This window comes from Sturnus vulgaris, chromosome Z (genome assembly GCF_052056855.1).
Source record: "Sturnus vulgaris isolate bStuVul1 chromosome Z, bStuVul1.hap1, whole genome shotgun sequence".
Lineage (NCBI taxonomy): Eukaryota > Metazoa > Chordata > Aves > Passeriformes > Sturnidae > Sturnus > Sturnus vulgaris.
Genome location: NC_142283.1, coordinates 42,634,904 through 42,662,348, shown reverse-complemented (window position 1 = coordinate 42,662,348; position 27,445 = coordinate 42,634,904). Strand labels below are relative to the sequence as shown.

Genomic DNA, 27,445 nt, shown 5'->3' with positions numbered 1-27,445 from the left:
CAGAACCTACAGACAAGGACCAGCGTGCTACCCTTTAGACAGGGCAATAAAGTGCTCCTGCTCCAAAATGGTCAAATCTGAGTATCCCATACATCTCAAATACTGAAAGATCTCAGATTCATGCTTCAAATCAGAATGATTGCATGGTTGCACCTGCAGAGATAACCAGCATTAAATAAAGAAGCATTCCATAAACAACCAAATCCACAACCAGTAAGTTATAATATTTTTTTATTCATGTTAGAATTTCTATCAGTGTTTGAACATTAATATTTAGAGAGTTTGTACAATTTCCATTCAAAGCTTAAAATGAGAACCACACTAGATCACAAATGGTAACTAAAACACAGTTCAGAATTGTATGAATATTCACACTCTCTCTCTTAACACTGTTAAACACTTTCTTTTCTCCAGGGGGTTTACAAGGAAAAGTGTGCACTGTAATTGTATCTCAGCAGTGTTCCAAAACATAATGGTATCATCATTACATATAAACTCTTTAAAAATATACTTCTGTTGAAAGACTTGATGACTACTATGTACACTACAAAAATAAATTTTCATATAAATAAATTATATGGCATAATTTTATCTTTGTAACTGAAATGACACAAACCCACTCCTACCAAACAGGCAGGCAATGAGACCCAGTTTGAATATTTTTTTTCCTTTTAACTCCTTACACTAAAAGCTACAACAAGTCCATAATGTAAATGTTATATACTCTTTCCTATTTAACATTAGTAAGCACTCTATACAAATAAAAATCCATTAAACAGTAAAAACATAACTGTAATAGTGTTTCCAATAGAAATAAAATCCCTGCATTTTGTTTGTTATAAACTGGCATGACAAATACTGTAAGAAAAACATTCTTATGATACAAAAATATAAATATCACCCATGATTAAAAAAGTTAAGAAACAAAACCAAAACAAAATAAATGTTGCCAGCCACTGAATTCTCCCCTTGCCAATGTGACTATCGAAGAAGAAGGTCTACATTGTGCACGAAGCAGCAGACAGCTCACCCACACACAAGCACGCAGGAAGACCTGGGCAGGGGCAGGTGGGAGACACTGCAGCTTGCCCTGGGCCCCTTCCCCCTGAAGGAAGAGCAGGAAGCAAGGCAGCCTGCGGCACAGAGTGGTGTCAGTGGAGCCCTGCCAACCACTGACACATAAGCGTGGTGGCTGAAGGCAGCTTCCGATTAGTATCATACAGTTTTGTTGCAGAGTTTGTATGATCTGAGGTCACTATGCTGCTAGTGCTAAATTGGGGCCCCTCGTCTTTTTGTCATCAAGAGTTTTCATGTTAGACAGTGAACTGGACCAGTAGGCAGTTATGACATTAACCCTCGGTGTGCACTGAAACAGTAGCTTATGTATCACCAGAATGACACCAGGCTCTTGCTACCTGCTCTTCGAGCGTTCACATTGGAGATCTGTAAACAAGTGCCTCATATCAAAGTGTTTTCAAGTGAGCAAAAAAGGCATGGAAATTTGTGCATTCTAATTATCCCCATTTGTTTTGCTGGCAAGGTCTGTGGGCAAAGATAGACTCCCTGAAGCCACTGGAGAAAAACACCTTCCCATCAAAGAATTGGCCACTGCTGTTCAGGTATAAATAAAGAAAAGCCCCACCACTGCTGTGTTTAGAAACTGAATATTGGTTGTGTTTGGCTCTGAATACAAAACTGAACATCTACCTGCTCTAAAAAACAGCTTGGTGAAAGGCAGAAATAAGATAAAAAAAAAAGAAGACAGAGATATTGAAAACTTGTGTTGCATTATTTTAAATTAAGGTTCTTTGTTCCTAGGGTATATTTCCAACTGGAATACGGATTTTAGTGTTTTTCCAGACCCTTCACCTGCAGTAATCCCCTTTTAGTTTAAAAATAATAGTACAAAAAGCTAAATTAGTTTCGCAAAGAGATCCCAGTTTAGCTGTTTTAATTAAAAGTGCCAATGCAGCATGGGAAAACACAAACAACAGAGAAAAGAACTACCCAGGCCTTAAGTGTCATTACCGTCCTGGCCCAGAAGAAAGCCATTTACATTAAAAGTGAAAATACCTTTTTTTTAATCCTTCCACTTGGTTTTTATCACTTATAATTATCTCCTTCCTGCCATGAAAATAAGGTGACCAAAGATACTGCTTTCAATGGTGTAATGACCCAGCTAAGCTGTGTCTCACCAAAAAACAATACATTATCCAGCTTTAATGCCAATCACAATTAACAGTATCAAAATCAGGCAGATGCTCATTGTATTTCTATAACCACCAGCACCTCTCAATATCCAGCACCTTTGGAAGTGAAAAAATAATGGTTGTAGTGCTTGCACTTACCTGGCACATTTTGCGAGGGAAAAAAAAATTATCAAAGTACTACATGAACAGTAATTAAGCCTCACAACATTCCTGGGAGGTAGGTAAGTGTTATTATAACCATTTTACAGAATGAGAAATTGAGGCATGGGGCAGTTAAGTGACTTGACCAAAGTCATGCATAACAAGTCATTAACGGTTTGGGAACTGAAATGTAGTTCCAAACCTCAACTCCCTGTCTTCTCTAGTATTTTAGTTGGGCCTTTGATGATGGCAGTCTATAATTGTATATATTGGTAAACAACAGAGTTTTCACTAGTGCCTACTGACAGGGAAAGCCAGACTCACATCAGCATTGGTGGGTTTGTAAGCCCACCATGTGTTAACATACAGTAAAAGAGAAACTACAGTACACCAAGAACATACACACAAAAGCATGCATATGTCCAGATGCACTCTGGGACACATACAGCAAAACAAAACCTGCACATACCCAAGTCTATTTAAGCCTCCCAGATAAACTTGCTTTTCTTCATATTTGCTTATTTTAAAAATTACCACGCATAGCGTGTTTGAAAGTTAACAGTAACATTTCATACTACCACAGGGTTGTGATATGCAAATTTAAAATATTTTAAACAGACATGTACCTTTAAAAAATCCTATTACATAAGCAATATTTGCATAGAATTATACAAGTAAATTATAAAATATTTAAGCAGCAGCAACTTATGCTGAAATTTAGAACTAGATTAAGCTTAGTTGTGGCACAGATATCAATGTACAAAAAGTACAAAGAGCACACAATATTTGTCCCCATTCTATTGCCCAAAGGCAAATTACTCCAGATTATACTACTTTACATCGTTCTTTTGTATATTACATATGTGTACATCTTTTAAATACTTAAAAGAAATATTTAACAAAATAATACAAATAGGTTACAGTAACAGTGAACTGTTGTCCCGATGCAGCATGTCCTTTTCTACAACTTTAAGCAGTTCTCTTTAAGCAGTTCTGGAATACAGTTTTCCATCTTTGGCCTCTTCTTTGCTTCAGTTATTACCCTGTATAAACAAGGAGAGAAAAAAAAAAAGCAAACATTCACTAAAATTCAAGATAAACAAACAAATCAAACTAAGCCAACTCATTTCATGGTTCTTGTGGTTAGAGTTAGCAGTCAGGAAATGCTGGCTCTGCTTTCATCTCAGTCATTAATTTCCTGGTGAAGAAATATACTGATGCCGATTAAAAAAATGTAGCTGCTTTAATTTCTAAGTTCTCAGTTTTAGATACCTGTGACAAATTCAGTCAAAACCCACGAACAACTGAAGGAGAAGTATGCTACACTGAATGCTGAGCTTATTTAAGAGTCTCATATTACCATGCACTTCATCTTGAAAAAGCTAAGCCCAAGTATTTCCTTGTTCTGTGGATATTATTATTTGTCATATTTCTAGATCGCAAGGCTAAAGGCATTCAGGTCTATTTATGCTTTGGGATGTCTGGAGAGACATTTTATAATTCAGAAAGTGGTTTCATTTTGAATTATCATAAAAATTTCCATCAAAACTCTGTGTGTGTGCATACACATGCATGCATGCATGCGTATGTGCAAAATACTCTAGAATCAAAATAAAACTACTTGCTCTGCTCAAACTGGTGTCTGTCACTGAAAAGTTCAGACAAGGAAAGAGAAAAAACAGGAATCCACAGATAAGTTACTATTCTAACACCTTCTTTTTCCCCTGCAAGAGAAGAACATTGTAAAAATAGTAAGAAACAGTTTTTCAGGTAAGAGGCCCAAGAAGTTTCAGTGTAAGAACTCAATGGGCAGCTCTATCCTGTGCAAACCTGCAATAGCCACTGCAGCTGCCCCTAGCAAGGCAGAGGTCGGCTCAGACACCTCCAGTGTAGGAGGTCACTGGGCAAGTCTCTGAAAGCTCCCCCAAAGAGCAGGGGACACCTGGCTGAACAGCAGTGCACTCGGCATGGTAGGACTTCCCACTTCGCACTTGGCTCATCTTCCAGAGGGATTCAGTCCTCATTACGGACTTTAAATTCTTTCACAAACTATTTTATTCAAGAGATGACAATCCTAAAGTATCTGGCAATTTCATACTCATTTTATATAACGTTTCAGAGCATGCATGACTCAGGGATGAGAACACAGGATTTACACAATGGTAAGTGCAGCCACACAGCTCTGATGATGTTATACAGCATCTCTGCTTTATTTTCCCCATTTGGTAAACTGGCATTGCATGATGTACTTATCCATTTTGCAAGGTACTATGAAGTAGCTCTTACCTGAAAGCACTATGACTTCCCAGTGCTGGAGAGCACTATCTTAGCCAACCTCATGTCTATGCAAAATGTACAATATTCTAGTTAGCAGATTTAAGGTGGTCATTGTGACCTGTAAGTACTGTGATCTATGAAAAGGTATCGCTGAGAAACTTTATTTTTCCTCGTTCTTTTGATCACACCGTGATCTGACACAAGCCTGACACAAGCCAAAGCTCGCAGTTACATGGGGCAGACGTACCTTATTGTGAGCTGTTGCCAGGTATCCTTTCCTCACATTCAACATCTTGCAGTTCTATAACTTCTACTTTAGAATTTCTTCTTTCACACCGCACATTGAAAGGCACATGGGGGTCCTCGAACGGCGCATGGCCAGCTCCCTGGTGTCCGTCGTAGGCCGGGCAGGTCGCTCCGCGGGAGCCGTGGCCGTGCAGGGCGGGGTGCACGGCCACGGTGACGGAGGCCGAGGCAGTCACGGTAGTGATGGGCTGGCAGTAGGCCGCGCCCGCGGCGCCCGCCGCGCCGAACGCCGGGCTCCTCCCGCTGTGCGAGCGGGCCTTGTGGCCCAAGCGCTCCCTGCTGCCGGGTCCCGAGTGCCCTTCGGTGGAAATCTCAAAAGCGTCCCTGCGAGGGCGGTAAGGAGGTGGTCGCGGCCCTTCCCTCGCTGCCCTTTTGGGCTGTCTGCCCTGATGCCAGGGCTGCTGCGTGCTGGGATCAGGATTCGGCTGATGCCTTGCTTCCGGCTGAACCACCTGAGAGAGACACGCACCGTTACCCTCTGACAAAGCAAAGCAAACAAACACTACGCTTGCTCGTTTTTTATGCTGAGAATAATTATAATAATGTTCTGACTCTACAAAGGGGATGTTGTGGAATCTGATAATTGACTTTTCCATGGTTTTTGTCTGAAGTTATTAAAACCTGGAAAGCATATCTTCAGGAAAAACACAGGATGACAGCTGAAAACATTATTGTAAGCTTCCTACATGCTGGTCCATCTTTTCAGGGGAATGGGTGACAAGCACTTGATCTTAACTCAACAAGCAGAATTGCAGGCATTTGGAAAAGGCTATTCCATGCAGGGAACATACACAGGATGTTAGTAGGGTAGTTTGTATAGACTGTAGGAATCTGTTTTCTGATTTCCATAAAGAGCGTGAAGCACAGCAGCTACATCAGTCAATAAACCGTGACCAACTTCAAATGTGGCTGTGCTTGTACCTATTTCTAGGCCTCTGCTGAACAAAACCAGATCCGCATTGCAGCTCAGCATGCAACATCAGCAGGGGTAGGAGACAGAGCTTTTTCACTTTCCTTTGAAATCGCAATTATGCCAACCCAGTAGCAAGATGCAACAAGGCCCAAGATTTGATACAATGCCTAAACTGCTTTCTTCTGTCTCTAATCTTTGTCACCAAAACGTGCTATCACAGAGAGGTATATGACAGCGATCCACAAGGAGCAATCAGGAGTGTGAAAGAGGCTGGGATCTTATAATCTCTCCTCCTTTTCTCTCTGAAAACAGTCATCCAACAGACTGAGAGCTCTCTCTTGTGGCTGGTGCCAATAGGATGCAATAGCAATTACCCATGCCAAAGGCCTCTGCTTTTGTACCACCACTTCACCCTCAATTCAATTCAATGAGGATAACCTTCACTCCCAACAGGTTTTGGCACAAAGTCACAAACCACTATCAGTCAGAAAGAGTTTTCCACGAAAATAAATAGATTAAAACACAAAACAAAACAAACAAACAAACAAAAAACCCACCCAAAAAATAAAACACACCAAGAAACTTGTTCTTGCCCTCCTGCTAGTCCACATGAAAGCTACTTACAGTGGATCTTGCAAAGAGAGGATTCTCAGTCGCTTCCACTATTACTTGATGGACTGGTGCCCCAGGGCCTCGCGTGGCCTCGTACTGATGCAGCTCTTCACTGATGCCAGACACTGTGGTTTGAGAGCTGTACTCAGAATCAGAGGAATCTGACGCATTATGTGTGTGGCCAGGTGGCAGTGCAAACCTCACAGTGCCGGGGGGTGGCTCAGGAGATGGTGTGGGCAATCTGTCCTGTCCACTGGCTGGAGAAACCTGATGACAACAACACTTTCGGTTACATTTAGCTAGCTTTACCCTTTTAATCACTACTGCTTGACACGAACAATGTTCAGCCAAATACACCCTGCCATGCCAACAACCTTAGCAACCATTTTCTGGTGAACACAGATACTGAACTGAAAAAAATTAATTTAAGTATAAAAGACATGATCTCCATCTGCAGATATGTATCTAAACAAGACTACTCAGATTATTCTAGGTATCATTGTGGGAGCATGTATGTATGTGCATGCACTTGCACTTGTAAATATAAAAATAAAAGTAATCTGTGGGACCCCGTCCCCCTTCAGCAAACATTAGCAGTGATTTCATAAAATCACCTCAGTGGGTTGGCACAGGGTTATTCAGTGTCTATTTGCAAAGAGAGATGGATACACACATCACAGCAATATATATGGTAATAACACACACATACACATTGTTTAAGTAAGAGACAGGTCATGCATACTGTTAGGAATTAAGAGATTACATATTGTTGTCAAAACTGTTTTACTAATATTAAAAGAACTCAAACACTTCTGAAATGTACCAGTGCTGTATACATACCTTTTGTTTTATTCTTGTGCACACACATATATATAGACGTGTGAAACACAGCACACTGACTGTACTGACACGTGATAAAGATAACCCCATGTAACACAGTAATTGTATTAACTACAGAGTAGGTAATAAATGATCAACAACCAAATATAAAGTTGGTATCTGTGAATCCTGGAGTCTCGACTTGGACTTTGTACTGTAAAATCATCGATGTCTAAGGGAAGCCTTCCCTGCATCAAGTAGCAAAAATGCTACTTGAGGCAAGAGAATGCCACAGGGAGACGTGGCTGGACAGTGGGGACCTTCTGGCAGACCAATCAAGGTGTGGTCTGTGGACCACCACTGTGTGTGTTGGTCCACACAGGCCTTCCTGGTGGTCTGCTCAGTTAAACACTTTGAGAAATGCACCAGAGCCAGTGAGGTAGCAAAGTAGAAGGTATGTGTATAAAACTATCTTTTGCAAAATATTGAGGGAAATCCTTATTTTACAAACTTGCTTGTGTATCACATTATGCTAGCGGTATAAATAACACTATCAGGTTTGCTTATTGCGACCTCTAAAACAAGACTTATTAAAAAAACCTTTAAAAATAGAGTAGTATTGACTATGTAATGAAGAGCACTTTTAATAAACAATTATTTAAAAGCCTGAGAGCAAGAAACTTAATCCAAGAAAATTTTAAAAATGCTTTCTAAAAACAGGGGCTGATTGAGGGGGACAGCAGTGCAGATGTAGTATTATTTTTTCTGTTCACAATTAATTTTACTGACCTCGGGGTATGGTCCAAAGAATGAGAGAAGAACAGGAAGCAGCACCAATCCATTGAGAACTCCCAGAATGGTTAGGATTGCCAAAACAGCAAAGAAATACCTGAAATACAGTTTAAATGGTTTAGGAGAGAGAACAGCCACTGCTAGAAACAAGGGATTACAAATTACTCCTACGTCTGTTAAATAATACAGATACTAAATTAACTCTAACATACTACTAACATTAAAGGAAACAATTATATCACTTTTTATATAAGATTTAGGGGTTTTTACCTTTTGAATTAGAGAAGCTACATTCCACAAAGTGTTAGTTGAGAAAGGAAAGAAAAGAAATTACATTTGTTAATTTCCCAGAATCTGGAAGCATGTAATGTTATTTATGAATGTGTTACACAAACACAAAAATATGGAATGTGCAGGGAAGGGCTGAATGGATTGAAAGCACAAATACAATGAAAAGGGGCCCCCATTAGTGAAAACCCAGCAGAAGCAAACAAATGAAGTGAAGGGTGTAGAATTTAAACAATTTAGTGTAGAAGGAAAAGAAGCCCTCTTCTCCCAGCAGCTAATCCACTGTGAAATGCTTCTGCAACTTACAGCAGAATGTCTAATTAAATCTACAGTATATCAGGTAAGGGTTTTCCTTGCCGTTCATTAATCAAACTTAACGCCTAGAATTCTGTGAGTTCCAGCTTTACCAAATAGCTTGAATTGCAACTCTTTTACAACACAGGAACCCGCTTTCTGCAAAGAAAATGCCCATTCTATAGTAAGCTTCAGCATTGTACTGAGTAAGAGCACTCCACAATGGCAGAGCTGCATTGCAGGCTAATCTTTTGTTGAACAATTTAGCATCTCTGAATACTCTTGTTTTGCGTCAGCCAATTCAAACATAAAGGCTGAAATACTATGGAAGAAGAGAAAAGTGCACAAGTAGTTGTCCTTTCCCACCACTGAGGGCTAAGGTCTGGGATCCTTCATGAATACCAAGGTAAACCTGTCAGTAAAAGGAAAGTCTTGCTAGTTGGTATTCGGCACAGCTGGGGCTCAGACTAAACTTAAGGCTACGTTGTAACTAATGATTTCAAGGACTCAGTCTTGGTAAATTCCTGGAGGAGAAGGCAAAGGAGAAAAACAGAGGGCAAGTTTGCTCCTAATGGGTCTGCTGATTACATTGTCTAGCTGGCAACAAACTTTACTGCCTCCTTGTTTCCACATTTGATCATATATATCAGACTCCTGTAAAACTATAAATATCCTGCTATTGTAAACATTTGGGAGTTTCTGATCTGCATTAACAAAAATCAGCAAGCCAATCTACTCCACTAACATAAACTACCAGAACTTTAAACTGGGACACAGATCAACAACAGGCATTAAAAACATTTGCATCTAATCCATCTAACATTAGAATAAACAGGAGGATTATAGCTTTGACCAGTTGGTGTATACAGTGTCTGTTAATTTACTTAATCTTCCACACTGCTGGACTAATCTGTCGCTTTCCGGAAGTTTAGGATCTTCTTCGCCCACTCTAACAATGCTCAGGCTCCCCATAGTTTATTTTATTATATTTTTTAAACACAGCAAACTGAAATGAGATTTGCTATAAAATCAGAAACTGATGGCCAAAAAAAGTAAAATAACATAAGTTGAAAAGTTGAAAGGCTCATTTTATAAACTGCGAGTACATCCAATCCAAATTTGGTGTGAGGGGCTGCTACAATCTTCCAATTGCTATGACACAAAAATGTTTGCCAAAATCTCATCTATTAGGTAGGAAAATAGCACACCAAAAATGTACCCCTGTAAATTTAGGTTAAATCTATCAGTAACTTATACGTCAAAATGTTCTAATCCTTACAAAACCACAACCTAAAAGAGTAATTCTATTTCTTCAATACCAACACAATAAAGTAAAAACCAGTGATTTTGGGGGAAAAAACATTTCTATTTCAGGACACAGAATACCTGAATAGTAATAATCTTCACGCAGGTTTCATGAAATCTAACTGCAAACTGCCTGCTTTCTTCAAATCTCTTTCATACATAAACAAAAAACCTGATGAGATTTAGCAGTCATTCTCTCAGTTCCTGCCCCTGACATTTTGTTGTTCATGTTGTCAAATGGATGTCAGTTATGTCTAGCAATCTATCCAGCTTATGTCTACCTAAGTAGTTAAGCCATCTTTTAGAGCATTTTTATTTGGCCCAGTTCTACCTCAGTTCCATTTTAGGGCTTGGATTATTTTTTTTGTGTGTGTGCTGTAGTTTACCACAAAGAGCCTGTGTTACTTCTAAGATTAGCCGTTTTGCAGAGCTCCACAGGTTGTTTGGAATAGAAGAGGATCTGTTTCATTGCACTTCTCAAATTCCCCCTAAGAAAAGACTTGCTTTCCTCTATACTTGACAAACTCACATTCTTAATTATATTCACAAGAAACAGCCTGCTTGTAGTTCTAAACAGAAGGGCCTTTAGGATTTGCTGTACAAAATTTTAGTATGAAGTTCTGTGCTCATATTTATGGTTCCCCAGCTCCCAAACAGGGCTTTCTTCCCCCCACATCCCCTCAACCCTTTTCCTCATTATGTAAAACCCGCATAAGGATAGAAGGGGAAGGCCCTGAGAGAGTCACTTGCAGCACAGTTGACTGTTTGTAGGTTCATGTGTCCTTTGCATACAAATTCTTGTGCATACAAGAAGTCTGGAGGACCTAAAGGCTATAGGTCAGATGCAGCTAATACTGGACAATACAAGATGCTTTGAACTAATTCAAATCCAGAATTAGCAAACTTTTAAAGAGCGACATTTTTGTGTTCCCTCATGCTAGTGTCATATTTTCCTGGAACAGATTTTAATGTCAGCAATGGAAATACTACCATGTCTAGCAAGTAACAAGGAGTTAATAAAACAGAGGGAAAGCAGGACCATGATGTAAGCATACTTGACACACCACGCATAGTAATAAAATGACAGATTCACTGAAGTGAATAAAAATTAAAAGCACACTTATTTTTATTTTGGAAAGAAAGTCAAAACACAAAAATGCTTTACCTGACAATAAAATCAAACTCTGATCCTGCAAGCATTAACACTCCCAGCAGAGTGGACACGGCCCCATCCAGCACTGGTGCAAACATGTGTTCCAATGCAAGGACAGCCCTATGGTTCCTGTCTCCTATGGCAGTTAAAAACGCCTGTAAAACAAAAAAGTCCATTTCCTTAGGCAGGTGTACAGAACCGTCCAATTCTAGCACACACAGTGTTCCATCAGTTAATTACTCCAAACTACAGTTTATCAAAGTTATCTCTGTAGCTAGCTAACCCTTGAGAGAAGGCTTGCTCCTGCAGTTACACCACACAGCAGCTGCTGAAGTCACAAAACCAGAGTAAGCACTGATGACAGAGTCAGACCATAATAATTCTGGAAGCAATGCCTACTTGCAACAGTAGCCTTTTGTCTCTGGATTTGCCTATTTCCACCTGAAAAGAATTCACATCATGGTGAAAGCACTTCAGGTGTGAAAACTGTAGGGCTACTCCTCTCATTTTTGCGGGTTCACAGCTTCTGTGACTTTTTTTAACATTTTCATTTCACTCCAAAAAAAAAGTTTTTGAAAGTTTTAGTACTTCAAAGCTAGCAGTTCTATACACACAGAAGTATCCTAGGAATAGTGCTGAAAATGGCAGTGCCTGAGCAACAATATGATTAGTGCACTGCTTTCATCCCTACAACTCCTCATGAAAAAGCCCTATCAAGAACATGCAAATGCTGGTGTTTGTTATGAATTTGTCTACTTTGTGTATGATTTAATGGTTTAAGAAAACAAGAACCTGGCTGATCTTTTTCCTGTGATTTCTAAGGGCTCTCTTTGGTTAATTCCCTACTGACTATTAAGATACGTGCTGAAGCAGCTATCTTCCTCACAGTCCAGGAATTTAAGCCACCCTTCTCTAGAAAACTTGAAAAAAAACAAGGTCACAATTCACAAGCAACAGCAGAAAACTGACCCACAAGAGGATTGTGAATCACTCTTAAACTCAATTAAATTCAGCATTAAAAGTTCCAGAGCTGCCTTTTTTGTTTATACAACACTGATTTGACTATTTATATGTTCCATATTTTTTATCTCCAGTGTCAGTGTGAGTTTGCTTGGCATTTTACCTTCAGGCACAGGTGACCCATAAAGTCCTGTAAATTAAATTAGTTTCTTCCCATCTAGAAACAACTGTTTTTTCCTTTTTTATTCCATTTTTCCTGTTTTGAATCTTCAATACTAAGACGCTGTCACTTCTTTCTTCCTCTTCTATATCATTGGTTTCTAACACTTCCCAAATTATTCCAAATCCTAGCAAACTCATTTTCCTTCGAAATTCTATCTATCTGTAGCAGCAGGGGAAAAAAGGATGTCATCACTTGAGGAATCGAATTGCTCATCTTTAACCTTACTCTAATTCTACTGTGGTTTTTCTCAAAATTACTCTTTTCAGTTAAAGTGACTTTATGTGCCCTAACTCTGTACATCATCTAAACCACTAGATAAACAGGATAAAAATATTTTCCTACAGACTGCATGTTTTTGTCCACTATTATTAGCCAGTGGCTTCTGAGAAGAAGGTGTAGATTTTACAACTGGAACACTAATTCAAATATGTTCACATTTGAGAAGTCCAGAAATACCAAATGACACAATATCTGATTTTGAAAAACACCCTCTGAAGAATTCTCTTTTGCAAGATAGAGAATCTACATGCAAGAGGCAACTAAAAGCTGTGTAACTCTGATGCAACAAGGATCATGAGAGTCTGGACTGCAGCAAGGTGATTTAAGATCTCTGTTTTCTCTATTTAATTGCATCAATCAAACAGGTATCATGGCTAATGTATCCTCTCTTGTTTCCTGGGAGACTGACTCAATAGTAAGGAACTACCTCATCAAGATCAACTCTGTTCCATTGAGACAAACAGAAAGGTACACAAAACTGTGATAATTTTGCTTCTGAGAATCATGGCACTGACAAGAAACTGTAAGGATTTGTGATTTGAACATTGCCATCATTTTATTTTAAAATGCTTCTTGATTTTACGTACCAAAGCAACGTGAACAGTGAATTCCACACCAATGCCAACAGAAGCAATCAGGATAACCACAGGCACTGCACTCAGCTTTATTCCAATTAGACCCATCATGCCAAACAGCTCCACGGTCATCAGAGCCAGTACCACCACCTAGATGATTTCAAACATGTTAGTATCCTTTTACATTCTAGACAATGAGGAGAAAGACATTTCAAAATAACATGGTTACCACTGGACATATTCCTCAAAGCCATCCTATATTCCTAAAGACAAGCTGCTTTTACTTGTTTCATTTTTCTCAATGGCAATGAATGTTGAATAGCCAGTCTAAATTACACCCTAAGAACCAGTTAACACATGAAGCACCAGCTTCCATCAGTGAACTGAAAAACCATTTGTTCCCCCTTACCATGGATACCCCCAACAGGTACATTTTTCTTTTTCACCCATCTTTCAGACAAACCTTCCAGAAAAAGTATCTTTCAACTACCTGTATTTGAACTCTCTTTTATAGAACTGCAAATAAATGAGGATGTCTAAAGCACAGAAGAAAGTGAATGCCACAATCAGCTGATGAGTCTCAGGTTACAGAGGGACTCTGAGTTTTTAAGATATTTTGGGGGATTGACATGGACAAAGTCATGAACAGTAAACTATAAGAGGAAGCTTTTATTTTTCTTTCATCTACCTTGTAAAAAAAATGAGGGAAATGGAGAGGAGGAAATCTGGAGAATCAACTTTAAAGTAGCTAAAGCCAAGCAGGAAAAAAAAAATTGACACACTTATAGAAGCAATGGTGGACTCTGAAAATGAACACCTTTTCCAAAGGAAAGAAAGTATGCACTACAATAAATGATTTTATAAGCTAATGAATCAAGCATCATAAAGTAAGTTGCTTGATAAGGTGCTATGAAAAATATTCTAGACTAAACATTTACCTTTTAACATACCTGTCATATAAATGTACATTACAAAAACTAGTAACTGTTTTATGCTTTTCTATTTCTGGTGTTTTATAAACCATATGATAGTTTAAGGAATTTAAACATAGGAACATCATCATTCAATTTAACTTGAATGTTTACTGAGAGGCTTTTGGTGCCTTGCAGAAAGCATGGAGGAGTACTCTCTGCAGTTTACAATTTTACGCTCTTTCCCCTCAATAGCTCAGTTACAGGTTTTCCACAGTGCATACTGTACAACATAAGCATTTCAGATTTTCCAGAAAGATTGCATTCAGAAATGGCTGGCAAAATTTATGGACAAGCTAGTCAAGCAACTGCCTTGAAAAATAACTATGTGTGACAAAAGAAGAGAAGGAATACAGAATTAGAAATTGTTTTCAATCAAGCTCTTAATTTTCCTCTGTGTCTTTATTTCTTATGTTAGTGTGCATTTGAGCAAGGGTAAAAGTTTATGCAGTTTTCTAAGAAACCTTTAAACCTGAAAAAAAGGTGGCCAGAACATTAAGGTTATTAAAGTTTGTACCTTCAGCATGAACCCTACCCCCTCAAGTTGAATAAATATATAATGAATGATGCAATATACATACTCCACCAGAGGCCCAGACATAAACAAAACCTTCCCGACTACAGCAAGAGCTATGCTGAAAGGAATTTGACTTCAACAAAGACCCTTATAATAAACTTACAATGATCCCAGCTGTCCAAGGGTTTAGGAGGAAGAGGGCACACACCAGAAACGTGCAAGCTAAAACCACGCTAATGGATAAGAGGAGCCAGTGACGAAGTCCAATGTACTGCTCCCAGAACAGAAATGGGTAACCATTCGGGTAGCTGGAGATCCCCAGGCTGGTGTAGTTATTACAGATAGCTCTCACTTTCTCGATAGCCTCCACAAAGTCAGAAGTTTCACGCAATCCATTGAGGTAGAAAGGAAACTGAGCATATTCTATGGGCTCGGCTGCTGGAACTAGGAAAACGAGAGCAGTGTTAAAATATGCTTTTGGGAAGAAGATGATATACAGAGACCAGGGTTAGCAAAATACTTTATTCTTAACAGTATAATGTATAAAAGGTGGTGAATTTAAATTTTACTTGTTTGGAATTATAGTTTTAAAACTCTCCAATAAATAGAAACTGGAAACAGTACGTGAGATTACTCCATTTTATCATGCAGTGTAATGAGATGAATACAGCGTACATCAAGTTCCCTAACAGTTATATACAGTTTAACAGTTATCTTTCAACCCATGCATTTAATCTTGATCAATGTTATAGTGCTTTTTACTGGATACCTAGTCAAAAATCCCTAACTGCAACATAAGAATAGAAAATCACATAATTTGAAAATTTTATCAGAATGCTCCTCTTTTATGCAGTTTCTTCAAAATCAAAGGTCATTTCCCTGGGATTAACTGAGATACACTGACACAAAACTAAAGAAAAATTAGGCTTGAGCAGGTTGGTTGTTTTTTTAAGACTTCCATCAAACATTTGGAAATTTAAATGCGGAAATCCACATTCTGATAGAAATTAGTGGAGGAAAAAACCCTATAAAAGTAACGGCTCACTGAGGACTTACGTAACTTTTTATCCTTTAATAATTTGACAAACCAACACTCTCCATACTTCTTTTTGGGCGTAATGCAAGGTCTACCCTATGACTAGAAAAGAAAAGGCTTCTACAACAAGCTCTTGGTTACTGCCATTGTGTGCTCCAAACCCTGCAGCTTCATTCAGTTGACTTGCTTAACATGATTTGCCCTTTTATAATCTCAACTATAAATTTTCATTAAGACAAAACTTGGCTGACTGCCACAAAGCTCTAGGGTTTGGATACACTGAAGCATGGTTATCTAACCGCATTTCCAAGTGCACCAGTTGTCCCCTGTATGCCCTCTCCCCTTCCCTACTGCTGTCCAACTAGCAATCCTCCCAATGAATTGGAAGCTGAAGCAATGCCAGCTGGTATTGGTGCCAGGAAAACAGTGAATGGTGTCCCTCTAGCTCTTGTACTATATCAGTGCAGTAGCTTAGCAAATGAGTTACCTTGGCAAAAATTTCTTGGGCATTAAGAATCAAGAACAACCACGACAGAATTTCAGTAATGAAATTTCAGAATAACTTAGGCAGGAATTTAATGAAATGCCCAGGTTTCTCACACAGATGGAACTATCAGGTAACACTTTAAAAAGCAATGCTTACTATTAATTTTTAGAGCTTTAAACTGTTCTATGACTCATTATTCAACATGATAAAACCCTGCAATAGTGTCACAGACGCAGCGGTGCTTGGATCACCTATGACTACAGCCTAACACAACGTATTCTCCTGCTTACACTTCTGAGCCCTGTGCAGCATCAGCGATTACTGGTGCCTGAAGGAAAGAAGGAGTGGGAGCACTCATGTAAACTGTAGGACGTTAGGATGAAATGCTACTTACTCCTCAGGCGTGTTTCTGGCATGTAGTCTGCTTTGTCATGGACCCACTCCGGGCGGTGCGGGCGGATGTTGGCTTGCGAGGCAGCATAGGCCACAGGGTCGTTGCTAACCCAGGCTGTCAGGTAGATGTAGAAAGCATTTGGGTTAATGATTCCATCCGCATCCACCAGACGCTGTTTAGTCAACTGCAAAATGGAAAAAATTAGAAGCCTTTCAGAATAAGTTTTGTTTTCGGGGCTCTTGCCATAATGCTTTCAGCAAATGGCCTGGAAATGCAACACACATATAGGAGGGTATAAGCAAGAGAACATGAATCTTCACTTGAAAGGACTTATCAGTAAACTATTGCTTGACAACAAAAACAAAATCAAAGAAAATGCAGTGACAGTGGATATTTATAAATTAGTACTCATATAATATTTACAACAACCACTAAATCAACAGATGGTTCCAGAATACACTAAACCAATTAAATCCAAATTCTGAAAGACTGCAGCCAAGAATGAAAAACAACCAAGTTGGAGAAACATATTTAAAGACACGGAAAGAAAACCTGGCAAGAGTCCTTATACATGTCTGCGTGCAGTTAACCTCTGTTGTTAACACTGAAGGAAATGCCACCCAGTAAATGGAGGAGAGCTATAAAAATAAAACAACATCTGTATAAATTTTGCTAACACTTGCCTCCTATGACCTATGTATTCAGAAAATGCCCAGCGTCAAAAAAGCAGACGACTGCCCTGTGTTATTTGGGTCACTGTGGGCAAATGCATCTGTGGGGTAAACAGCAGTGGTATACTTCCAGGGTTCTGTTAGCCAAATCCTGCACAGCTAGAGCTCTGACAGAGGACTCCATGGGTGAAAAGTATTACTGGGGCTTTTTGTTTTGTTTATTTAAAATTCTGGCTCAGCTCCAGTTCCAGGTCTTTTTAATGAAATGAAAAACAACAGTGACAGCAGTTAAAAAAAAAAAAAAAGTTGGATTCCAAGGATCTGGATTCAATTAGTCCACAGGATATGCAACAACTGTATGTCTTCAAGCTGTCTCTGGAACTGCACAGTACAGCACTCAACCCCTGTGGGTGCACCACACTTTTCTCCCTCCCAGGCACAGGAAATTATATCAGCAGCTGCAGTCCAATTGCATTTGTTCCACGGCGTACCTGGTACACTCTGCTAAACAAAATCTCACTGAAGGTTTTCTCTTCAACCCCTTTCTTTGCCTAATTCATTGCTGAAGCTTCATTCAGACCTGACAGCATGTTGCATGTTGCTATACAGCAGTGTGTTTCACACACTACAGTAACTTTGAACAATGTACTCTGTAAATCTGTCACCTTTAATGCCAGGAAGAATAAAGAAAGACAATAAGCAGAACTGCCAAGAAGCTCATTAAAAACACTATTTTTCTGCCTGAAAGCACAGTGAGTTGATGATGACTCTCAGAGAAGAGAATGTTATTGAAGAATTTCTTCTTCAGCGTTTGAAATCTAATTTTAGTGTAAGGAATCATTCCTAATGCATTTCCACTTACAAATGGCTACAGCAAATGCTTTCATATGCTGTGGTAACCTCAGGCATACTTTATTTAGTCAGCTCTAACAACTGCCTTTTGTAATTCTACAGCAGTTTAGATGTATTTAGTGATGGTGGTACAAGAATATCATACTGCATGTAATCATTTCAGTCTCCTTCCTCTATAATTCAACAATATCTTTTTTTAAATGTTCTACTGTGCATAAATCAGTAGGAACAAACCAAGTAATTTCAAATGTCTGGCACAGGACTAAACTCCATACACCTATGGATGCAGAGAAGTATTTTTCACAATTTCCATGGAAACTGAGCATGTCTGGCAGGGGAGCACGAAACGTATATCACCCAGTAACAATTAAGGACTAGCATCTGCCACGTTGATTTGCAACATAGGCCATACTGCATCTGAGGAGTGGCTTCAGCAAAGTCAGCAAGGCCATACAAGAAAGGCACAATTCAGATATTCAGCTCCTTGAGCTCAAAAAAAGATACTACAACCTTTGTAGATTTTGCATCTCCCCCTACTCCGGATGACTTGTGTAAACCAGCATGGAGTCTGATACACTACCTGGCTGATGTCAATGGGCTTTGCATGGTTGCCTGTTTGTACCAAGAGCTTGTAAGCCAAAACAGCATCGTCAGAACCATTTTTATAGTTGTTGTACGTTATCTTCCCAGTTTCCCAGTCACTGTCAAACGCATCCTGAAGTCCTGAGGAGTTAAGAGAGGCAAGAAGACAGAATAAGCAGGTGAATAATCATCTTATAAACAAGTTTCAGAAGGAGAAAAAATAATGATGCTTTTTCATAGCTGAATCAGGATGAAAATTATTGACCTGGAGCCTCCTAAACTGGGGATTCACACCGTCAATGTGTGGAAAGTATTTGTTGCATATTCAGTATTTTGCTCAAAGAAAGGCAGGGGAAGCAAGAAAATGCAAGGGAGAAGCCTCAGGAGTCCCCAAATTGTGCAGACCAGCAAAGTTGAGCTAGCAAGCTGCAGATGCATTGTGCACTGGCATAAATGGCTTTGCCTCAAGCGAAATTGAAGATCTTCAAGCATTCCACTTGGAGAAGTCTATGGGAAAGAGTTAATCTTTTTTAGAACAGAAAAGGGCTGAGCTCAGCCCTCATCCAGCTTCACCACCTTACAAGCAGAGATTGGTTAAGGTAAGTCTGTTATCTAGAAGAGAAACATTCTCCTTACTCGCCTCTGCATCAACAAAACCCTAGTTGAGTGCACTGAGCCACAGAGGAGGACACACACCGCTCTCATTACTGTTTTGGGCTACTGCAGAGCACTGGGGCAATAGCTTCTACACTATAACCAGAAATTCCACCACGGGGGCGGGGGGGAGAAAAACACACTCAAACTTTCAACTTCAAACAGCAACTCAGCTGCTCCTCAAGCACAGCGTGAGTGAACACGATTTTGTCAATTTGTTCCATCTGTTCAACTTGTGCAGCTAATACAAGTCATGGGATCTGCTGCCAGCACATGTAAAGATCACAGCCAACACCTATTCACTCTCAACTGTTATTTTCCTCCTTGCCACCCTTCAAGGGGGAGGGAATACCTCATAGCAGAAATTTGGATCAGATTTAGTACAGGAAGCCACAGCCCAGTACAAGGAGGCTCTGTGCAAGCAGATGACAAACCGCATGTCCAGGGAAAGGGAAAAAAAGGCCGGGGGAGTGGCGGTGGAGGAAATCATCGACCCACCTCACAGCTGGGCTGTGGAGCCGTAATGAAAACCATCGCTGCAGACTGGATAGGTTAGCTACAGCTGTACTGAGATAAGAGCACTGGAAGAGAAAACGCACCCGGCTGACACTGCCTCCGGGACAGAATACACATTCTCATTGACAAACTCGTCCTCTCTCCCTTAGAAAACTGCCTCCCATGCCGTCTCACTAAACCATGTCAAATCATGTGAAGCCAACAGACTGAGAACCAAATGATGAAAGCAACCTGCCAGATCTCTGCATGCAGTCCTCTAGCACTGATCCAGGAGGAGGCCAATTTGCCATCAGGTTCTCTGACATCACCAAAGGACTTTGAAGTTCCCTTTGAATAAAGCACTGTTTGCTGGCACCGCAGAGAGGGTAAACCTGGGTTTGAGTATGCAAAAATACCAATCCATCCCTTCTGTGCCAAGTCCAGCTCCACGTCAGTTTCTCACGAAGTGGCCAAGTGAGAGTATCTGGGCTACCATATCATTGACAGGAAACACAATGACTTTGGAAAGTTAAGAGGATGCTGTCAAAAAGCACATGGAAAAGAAGGAGACAACCTAAGAACAGTGTAACTTCCAGTAAAACTGCTTCCCCTCCACAGGAGGAGCACACAAACTGCTATGATAGACAGCACATCAGGGGAGAGCTTTCACATAAACATCCCACCCCTGTCAGGGGGCTCCACAGAAACAATAGCAAATAAATCCATTGGCATGTGAGATTGCCAGTTTGAGGCTGCAAAAAAGGGCATGCACTTTGAAACATTACTGCAGTGAAACATTACTCAGCTCCCTTACATCGCCCTCTGTTCCCTTGTTCTCCCAAGTTTGGTCATCCTTCAAATCCTGCTCCCTTTTACACCTTTATTTTTCAGCCAGCTTAAACACTTTACATTTTGGGCGATTTTATTACTCACCTTGCTGAAACTGAAAGTCTACAGAAAGAATATTAAGAAAACACTGATAGCTGTACTGAATTTCTGAAGAATTTCAAATTTTCAGTAAGTAAAATTTGCCATTACACTTTGAAATTTGTAGTACACTTTGATGCTTTCAAAACAAGTATGTTCATAACAATTATTTTAAAAGACATTTAATCTATCATAAATGGGATTAATTATATGTTTCTGGGCAGAAAGATGAAAGTACTTTTGCTGACATCTTTCTGCAGAAAATTTCTAGAAATTAAAGGAATTTTTAAAACTTTATATATGGCATTTTTTCACATCAGCAGTCACATTTGCTTAGTGCTTCAGAAGAAAGTGACAACATTGAAAATTATGTGGCAGTGGGAGTGAGGGAAGGAATTCCTACTGAGTCATGTGAACAGCCGCCACCATGAAACACCAGATAAGATTTCCCTTTGCAAAAACAAGCCTAATTAGAAGCCATCAGGGAATCCAAGCTACCTCATTTACATACAGTCACAAACAAAAACAGTGTTAACATTTACCGCTTAAATGAATGATTAGTATTAACTTTTCTTCTGCTGCATTTTCAGTAACAGAAAATATGGTAACATAAACAATACTAGAAAAATACAAGGGATCTCTGAAAAGAGAAGTGCATGAGGCAGAAGGCACACTCCACTACTATTAGATGAGGAAGAATGTACAGCTAAACCAGGGATGCCTTCTTGGTAAAAAATGTTTTTGTTCACATGTTGTTGCATATTTCATTCTGCCGGACAAATGTGTGTGTGTCAGAAGGCCATCTTAAGCCATTAACCCCTGGCACTGGATTCACAGTCATGTCGGCAGAAATTAGCCATTCAGGTCAAAGCTGTTCCTGCTTCGAATATCCAGTCCTTCCAGCACATAAAACTATGCTAGTAGAACTGCTCCACCTCACAGAGGGACTCTCCCTGAATCCAGCTTAAACCTGTGCCTTGTTTGTAAATTCTATCTTCATCTTCCCTCTCCTTGACTCCTTCAGCACCAACCACAGCTGGTGACAATCAGGTGTTATTCTGCCTGTTAGCCTGGACCTTTAGGTAATTCCCCAACTACGACAAGCATGGCAGCTTTTAATACAACAGTCTAGCTCCCCCCTGCATCAATGCCCTGTACCACTTGAAAACACAACATCTTTCTATTGATACATCTCAGTATCCCCCTTTACAGCTCCATGAATGAAGTATTACACTGTAAAGAGAGCCCTGCAACTTCACAAAGCTGCAGGGTTGTATTAATTGTGACCCTCTCAGAAAAGGTGGGGAGGAAAGGTAAGGATACAGACATGCTAATTAATAATCATAATGATTAATTCTAAAGCTGTCTGATCAAAAGGTCCATCAATGGCCTGTCACAGGGCTGGCATGTCCACATGGACCACATCAAATCACTGCTGCTTCCTGGAGTCTCCCTGACCATTCTACTACACCATTTTATCTCCACGCAGCCTGTCAGCCGCCTCAGGTACTAGGAATACACATAGCTCCTCTAGTGGAAGAAAAGCAGAGGACACATAGGGATAGTAACTATGTGCGGAACTAAGTACAGAGTAGGAACAGCCCTATGAGAAGAGCATGTCTGGAAAGAACACACACGAGCACGGACACACAGCATGAGGGGACTGCAGGCACTTGGCCACAAAAACACAACAGGGACACAAAGGCTTGCAAAGAGGACAGGGAGGCACCCGAATTGAAAGAGGTTTGGGAAAGTATGTGTGGTGCCTGATGGAGGGGCACTGGAAACGGGAGTACTCCTGGGAGTAACACCAAGTGGGCTAGGCTCCAGCACTTCACTGTGAGCAGCCTCCAAGGGATCAGACCCAAGGGCACCTCCTCCTGCCTTTATCGTTGGCAGACTGTGCTGAGGTTGAGCACTAATAAAGCTTCCTGAACACAATCTCAGATTTCCATCTCCTTCACGGGGGAAGGGGGAAAAAGCGTAAGGGGAGGGGACACCAGATACATTTTTTCCTACTGTTTTGGAACAGCAGCAAAAAATAACCACAGAAGAAACAAAGTAAACAGCAGAGGTTTAAGAGAATTTGGAAAAGCATGTAGAACGACAATTGCTTAGAATTCTAGCACGCATAGTAAGGTTCCAATCCAGCAAACATTTAAGCTATGCTGAATTTTCTTCCTGCCAGTAATGCCTTCCCTTACAGCTCAATATGCTTACGTGAGCAAAATATTTTAAATAAAGCTTCCAGTAAGTAGACTGCAATGAATGGATCCAATGTATTTAAAAACCATTAAAAAAACCCCCAAAGCTAATAGTTGAAATACTGCTTTGCATTATTTAGCAATGCATTAAACACATGGGAAACCTCATTTTGTGTAGTTTTGTCACTTACATGCATTTGCTTTCCTAACATTGTTCAACGTGTTTTCAGAAGGAATAAAATACATCAGATACTGACAGTTACCTACATGCTCTCTAAGAATCACTGATCATCTGTACACAATTAAGTTTAAAATTTACAGTCTCACCAGGTCAGCACTCTTTCTTTTTTTTTTTTTTGGCAAAAGCTTACTAGAAATTTTCCCAGTAGAAAGACATAGGTAGGACCAAAGTAATCCTGGGCAAAGTATGCTTGCTGTTAAATTTGCTGAGATGTAACAGTACTCCTTATTTTAAACACAAACTAGTTATTTGTCTCTACATGTGCAATTACAGTATTTTCAATATCTTCAATTGCTTGGTTTCAATATAATAATCATCATAGTACCTGAAAGGCCATTCTTTCTCGTCTTTCCCCACTGTGTTGCAATTCAGCACAGAAAAGCAGCATCACAGAAAGGGTGAGTGTAGTTGATTGGAAACCTGGACTATGCAGTAACTTCCTAACCTAATAAAACACATAAGCCACACTCAATTTTCTTCATGCCAGCAGTCCCAGTTGAAGCCAACAAGATCACTCACTTATGCCTGTGTCAGAAAACATCACCGGACAGGGACTTTTCATTTACTGCTCTGAAAACACTCACCAAATATTTATTTACCCAAGACACAGGGCAATATCTGGCATAATGCATAACACCTCATCAACTGCTTAGACCAGAATGGCACGGATATAATCACTTAGAACTTCTGAACTGTCTTATTGGAGAGCAAATTTAAACACAAAGAATTTAAGTGACAAAGAGTGAGTCCACACGTGGGTTCAAAGCAACACCTAGGCATTCTCCCTACTGCTCAGAGCCTTAAACAGTGTGACTGTATTTGAAGAAGGCAGCGATACCACTGTGAAAAATTGTTCTTTCTGGCGAACTAAGAAAAGTTTCTGTAATGCTCTCTTACCTTGCAGCCAGTCCCGAAAGTAGTGCAACCACATTTTGGGGAGCTGCCTACCCTCTTCCAACAAAACGTATGCCACATTGCTGAAACTTCTGTGAAGCTCATAAAGTAAGTGCTGGACATTTGGATAGTCTGCTTTCTGTGTCACAATATACATGTTGTAAAACGAAAAGTACTTGAACTGTGCAGCAATGAAGTCATATTCCCGCGTTTCCCGTGGTACAATGTCTGTGAGATCTAGTCCATCTCTCACCCGGGTAGTTCCATAAAGGCTGAGTCCAAGTAAACCCAGAAAAAGAAAAATAACCACAATCTGCAACAGAAAACAGAAACTTATTTGGTTTTAGGTCTCTAAATGAACTAACAATTCTTAACGTCACACTACAAAGCCAAATTCGAAATTAACATCCATCAGTACTTTCAAGCTTTTATTTTTCTGGGTTTTTTTTCATGCATATACATACTACAAGACTAAGGTCATTGGTTCTTCCTTGAAGGGACTCTGCATCCTGGATAAGAAATTTATATTGTAGTAAAGAGACTAATTTCACTGTTTACAAGCTTGTATTACTAAAAGTCACCAGAACCTTCACTTGTACCATATATTTGAAGTACGTCTCTACAGCACTTGCAATATAAAACTTTTAAAAGAAAAAATCAGCTGTGAAATTATTAAAAACTATGATTTCACAAGAGTTGTATCTATTCCTTATATTTAATACCACTGTCAGAATAATTTTATAACTGGGCAAGGCAGAGAAGCCTAATTTTGAAAAACAGGTAAATAGTTACCCCATTACCTTAGCTTTCGGTTTCAGGAGGAATGGAGCATAATGCTTTTCTGCAAAAGATGAGAGTGTCCACTTCGTACAGGGTTGCTCAAGGCAATGTATACTGGAGTCAGAGAACTGGGAAAGTAAATCCCTCGTCGAGCTTGTGCTTTCTGGGCTCTGGCAGCTCAGGTTATCTTGTGTCACTGTCACTGGCTGCACAGATATTTCTGAGCGAGGCTCTGCTGTGGTGTAGTACACCTGCGTGTGAGGATCATATTCTGTGCGCAACTGCACTGTGGACTGCATTGTAATCTGAGTTTCATGTGCAAAACTGTGGCTACTGTACGGGGGTGGAGGACTGTAGCAAGTATTGTCATTTTCTGCATATGCTTGAGGCTCAACCTGAATCACTCTAGTGACACATGGGCTGTAAGAGAAGAGAAAAACATCTGATTGTATTGAGACAGATCTTTATTTTAATCAGGCTAGATAGCATGACATGCTTCCATCTGAGACTGCTTCTACTTCTACTGGACACTTTGCACTAATTACGTGTAATGCTTAGATGTTAATTTCATTCTGTGCATTTAGGAAACATTTCTCAGACACGGTTCATAGTGCAGGTCACTGAGAATATGTGCAAATTTTTGTCCTCCAGAAAGAAGGAAACAGCATCTGTTTCCAAATCTGAAGACACTGGCACGTTCACACATCACTCCATTAATTACACATGCTCATCAGGTAGTTGTACACAGCCTGAATGCACAGTAAGTCTGAGTTTCCATCTCTGTATCCATGCTGAGAATTAAGATATTTAGATGAGGAGGCAAATGCATGACATAGTTAGTTCTTCTATTTAGAACAAATGCAGTAACTGTTAAATAATATTTGGGCCTTCTGGATAAGATCTCAGACTTTTGGGAGGCAGGTGGAAACCACTGCCATATACTGACTGAATATTTTATAAGTCAGAAAAACATTAAAGTATTAATGAAAGGATTCATTCCATATGGGTCACATGAAGAGACAAAATCACAGAAGTAATTGAAGTATTCCCTTTATTTTAGTCTATGCAAGACCCTAACAGATACCCAGTTTATAAAAAAAATTATAATTCTTGGAGACAAGCCTATTCCTGTACAAGAGAATTGACAAATGGATGATAAACAGTACCAGGTATTTTTCACCAAGTCACAAATCCTACAAAAACAAGAGGAATTCAGAATGTTGCCTATGTAATCAAAGCAAGCTCTCACTAACTGCATTTCTTCACATCAAAAGTGGCTGAATTCTGATGCACATTTAGAGCAGCTTTAGATGAAGAAATAAATGGAAGGTCTGAGTGCCCTGAATTCCTGAGAATCAGGGATCCAAGACTCTAATACATTTGGCTGTTCTCTGAAACTACGACTGAATCAGAAATAGTTTGGGATCCACTCACTGTTTTAACCATTCCCTCAGAAACAAATTTAGTAAAATGCTTTCTTCCTTTGACATTAAAACATCAAACTATCAGCTCCCAGATGTCTGTAAAAGGCTAAGATTTCCCAATGCAGATTCTCCCCATCCTCGTTATGCCAGTAGGAGTACATGTGTAGAAATGTAGCTCATCCTGTTCACTGCAGTCAAAAGCAAAAACTAAGGTAGAAAAGACATTTCATTTCCAAGCAGTGGCTTCACTGATGACAGCAGACTCCTAACCCCCATTCTAGGCTCAGCGTTGGCTGTGTATCAGTTGAAAGTATGTTTGTACACACTTTAGAATGGCAGTATTACCATTCTATATTACTACTGCAGCCACAAAGGCCACTTCATCAAGCATTATCCTGTAAAGGTAGTGATCATTCCTTATACTTCTATGAAAAAACTCACCTAAGAGGAAGTAATTTTACAGTTTATTTACTTAGGTTTAAAGGCGTAAAAGCCTTTAAATAAAAATTAACACATAAGCATTTACTGTAAGTCAGGCTTCTCAGTATCCTGAGTTATGTACAGCTTTCCAAGATTAGCCAGTACTTGCACCAGACACCTTGCTGTAACATAACATTCTAAGGATAATTAAAGATATTCCTAAATAGTGAATCTTTCATCTGCTTTCAAAAAGTTGTTCTCCAACAGTAAAAATGGACATATGTAGGAATGAAGGTGTGGGGGAGAGGGGATGTGGGGGAAGAGAGGGAGACAGATGTATTTCAGCTTTTCCCTCAGGCAGGTAAAAAAAAAGGTAGCAAATGTAAGCCAGTCACTAGCAATGAAATCATAACAATAATATGCTGACCCCACTTTAATGAAGAACTCCCACTCCTGACAAGGAATGGATGCACTGATTGGTGACCACAGAAAGGACAAAGCTACTGCTCACTCTCACCTTGTAAAACAGCAAAATATGTCCAGTCTCCTGTCTTCCCGACGATAAAGGTCCATGCTCAGGATAGCAGGGAAAATCAGCAGAACCATAGCAAAATTGAACACCACCACAACTGCTGCCTAAAGACAATCATAAGGATAAGTAATGCTGCTAAACTTCATGTAAGGCATCAGCTTTACAAAGCATAAAAATCCCTTTCAGTTCTCATCTCCATCTGATGCTTTCAAGCTTT

General features: G+C 39.7%; 1 protein-coding gene across 4 annotated transcripts in view; it reads right to left on the bottom strand.

Moving 5' to 3' along the window:
* Positions 1 to 214: 214 nt before the first annotated feature.
* Positions 215 to 27,445, bottom strand: part of PTCH1 (patched 1) — a 73,424-nt gene continuing 46,193 nt past the window's right edge. For 2 of the 4 annotated variants that reach the window (XM_014869153.2, XM_014869152.2), the window contains exons 13-24: positions 27,214 to 27,332; positions 24,873 to 25,272; positions 24,076 to 24,385; positions 18,656 to 18,798; positions 16,553 to 16,736; positions 14,799 to 15,079; positions 13,160 to 13,297; positions 11,123 to 11,265; positions 8,068 to 8,167; positions 6,472 to 6,726; positions 4,876 to 5,386; positions 215 to 3,394 (exon numbers count right to left, since the gene is read on the bottom strand). In XM_014869153.2, coding sequence (XP_014724639.2) covers positions 4,877 to 5,386; positions 6,472 to 6,726; positions 8,068 to 8,167; positions 11,123 to 11,265; positions 13,160 to 13,297; positions 14,799 to 15,079; positions 16,553 to 16,736; positions 18,656 to 18,798; positions 24,076 to 24,385; positions 24,873 to 25,272; positions 27,214 to 27,332 — 2,583 coding nt within the window. In that variant the 3' untranslated portion in view covers positions 215 to 3,394; position 4,876. Of the gene's footprint in view, positions 3,395 to 4,875; positions 5,387 to 6,471; positions 6,727 to 8,067; positions 8,170 to 8,340; positions 8,358 to 11,122; positions 11,266 to 13,159; positions 13,298 to 14,798; positions 15,080 to 16,552; positions 16,737 to 18,655; positions 18,799 to 24,075; positions 24,386 to 24,872; positions 25,273 to 27,213; positions 27,333 to 27,445 lie in introns of those variants that run through there. The other 2 variants (XM_088155889.1, XR_015799205.1) reach the window with 2 other exon arrangements.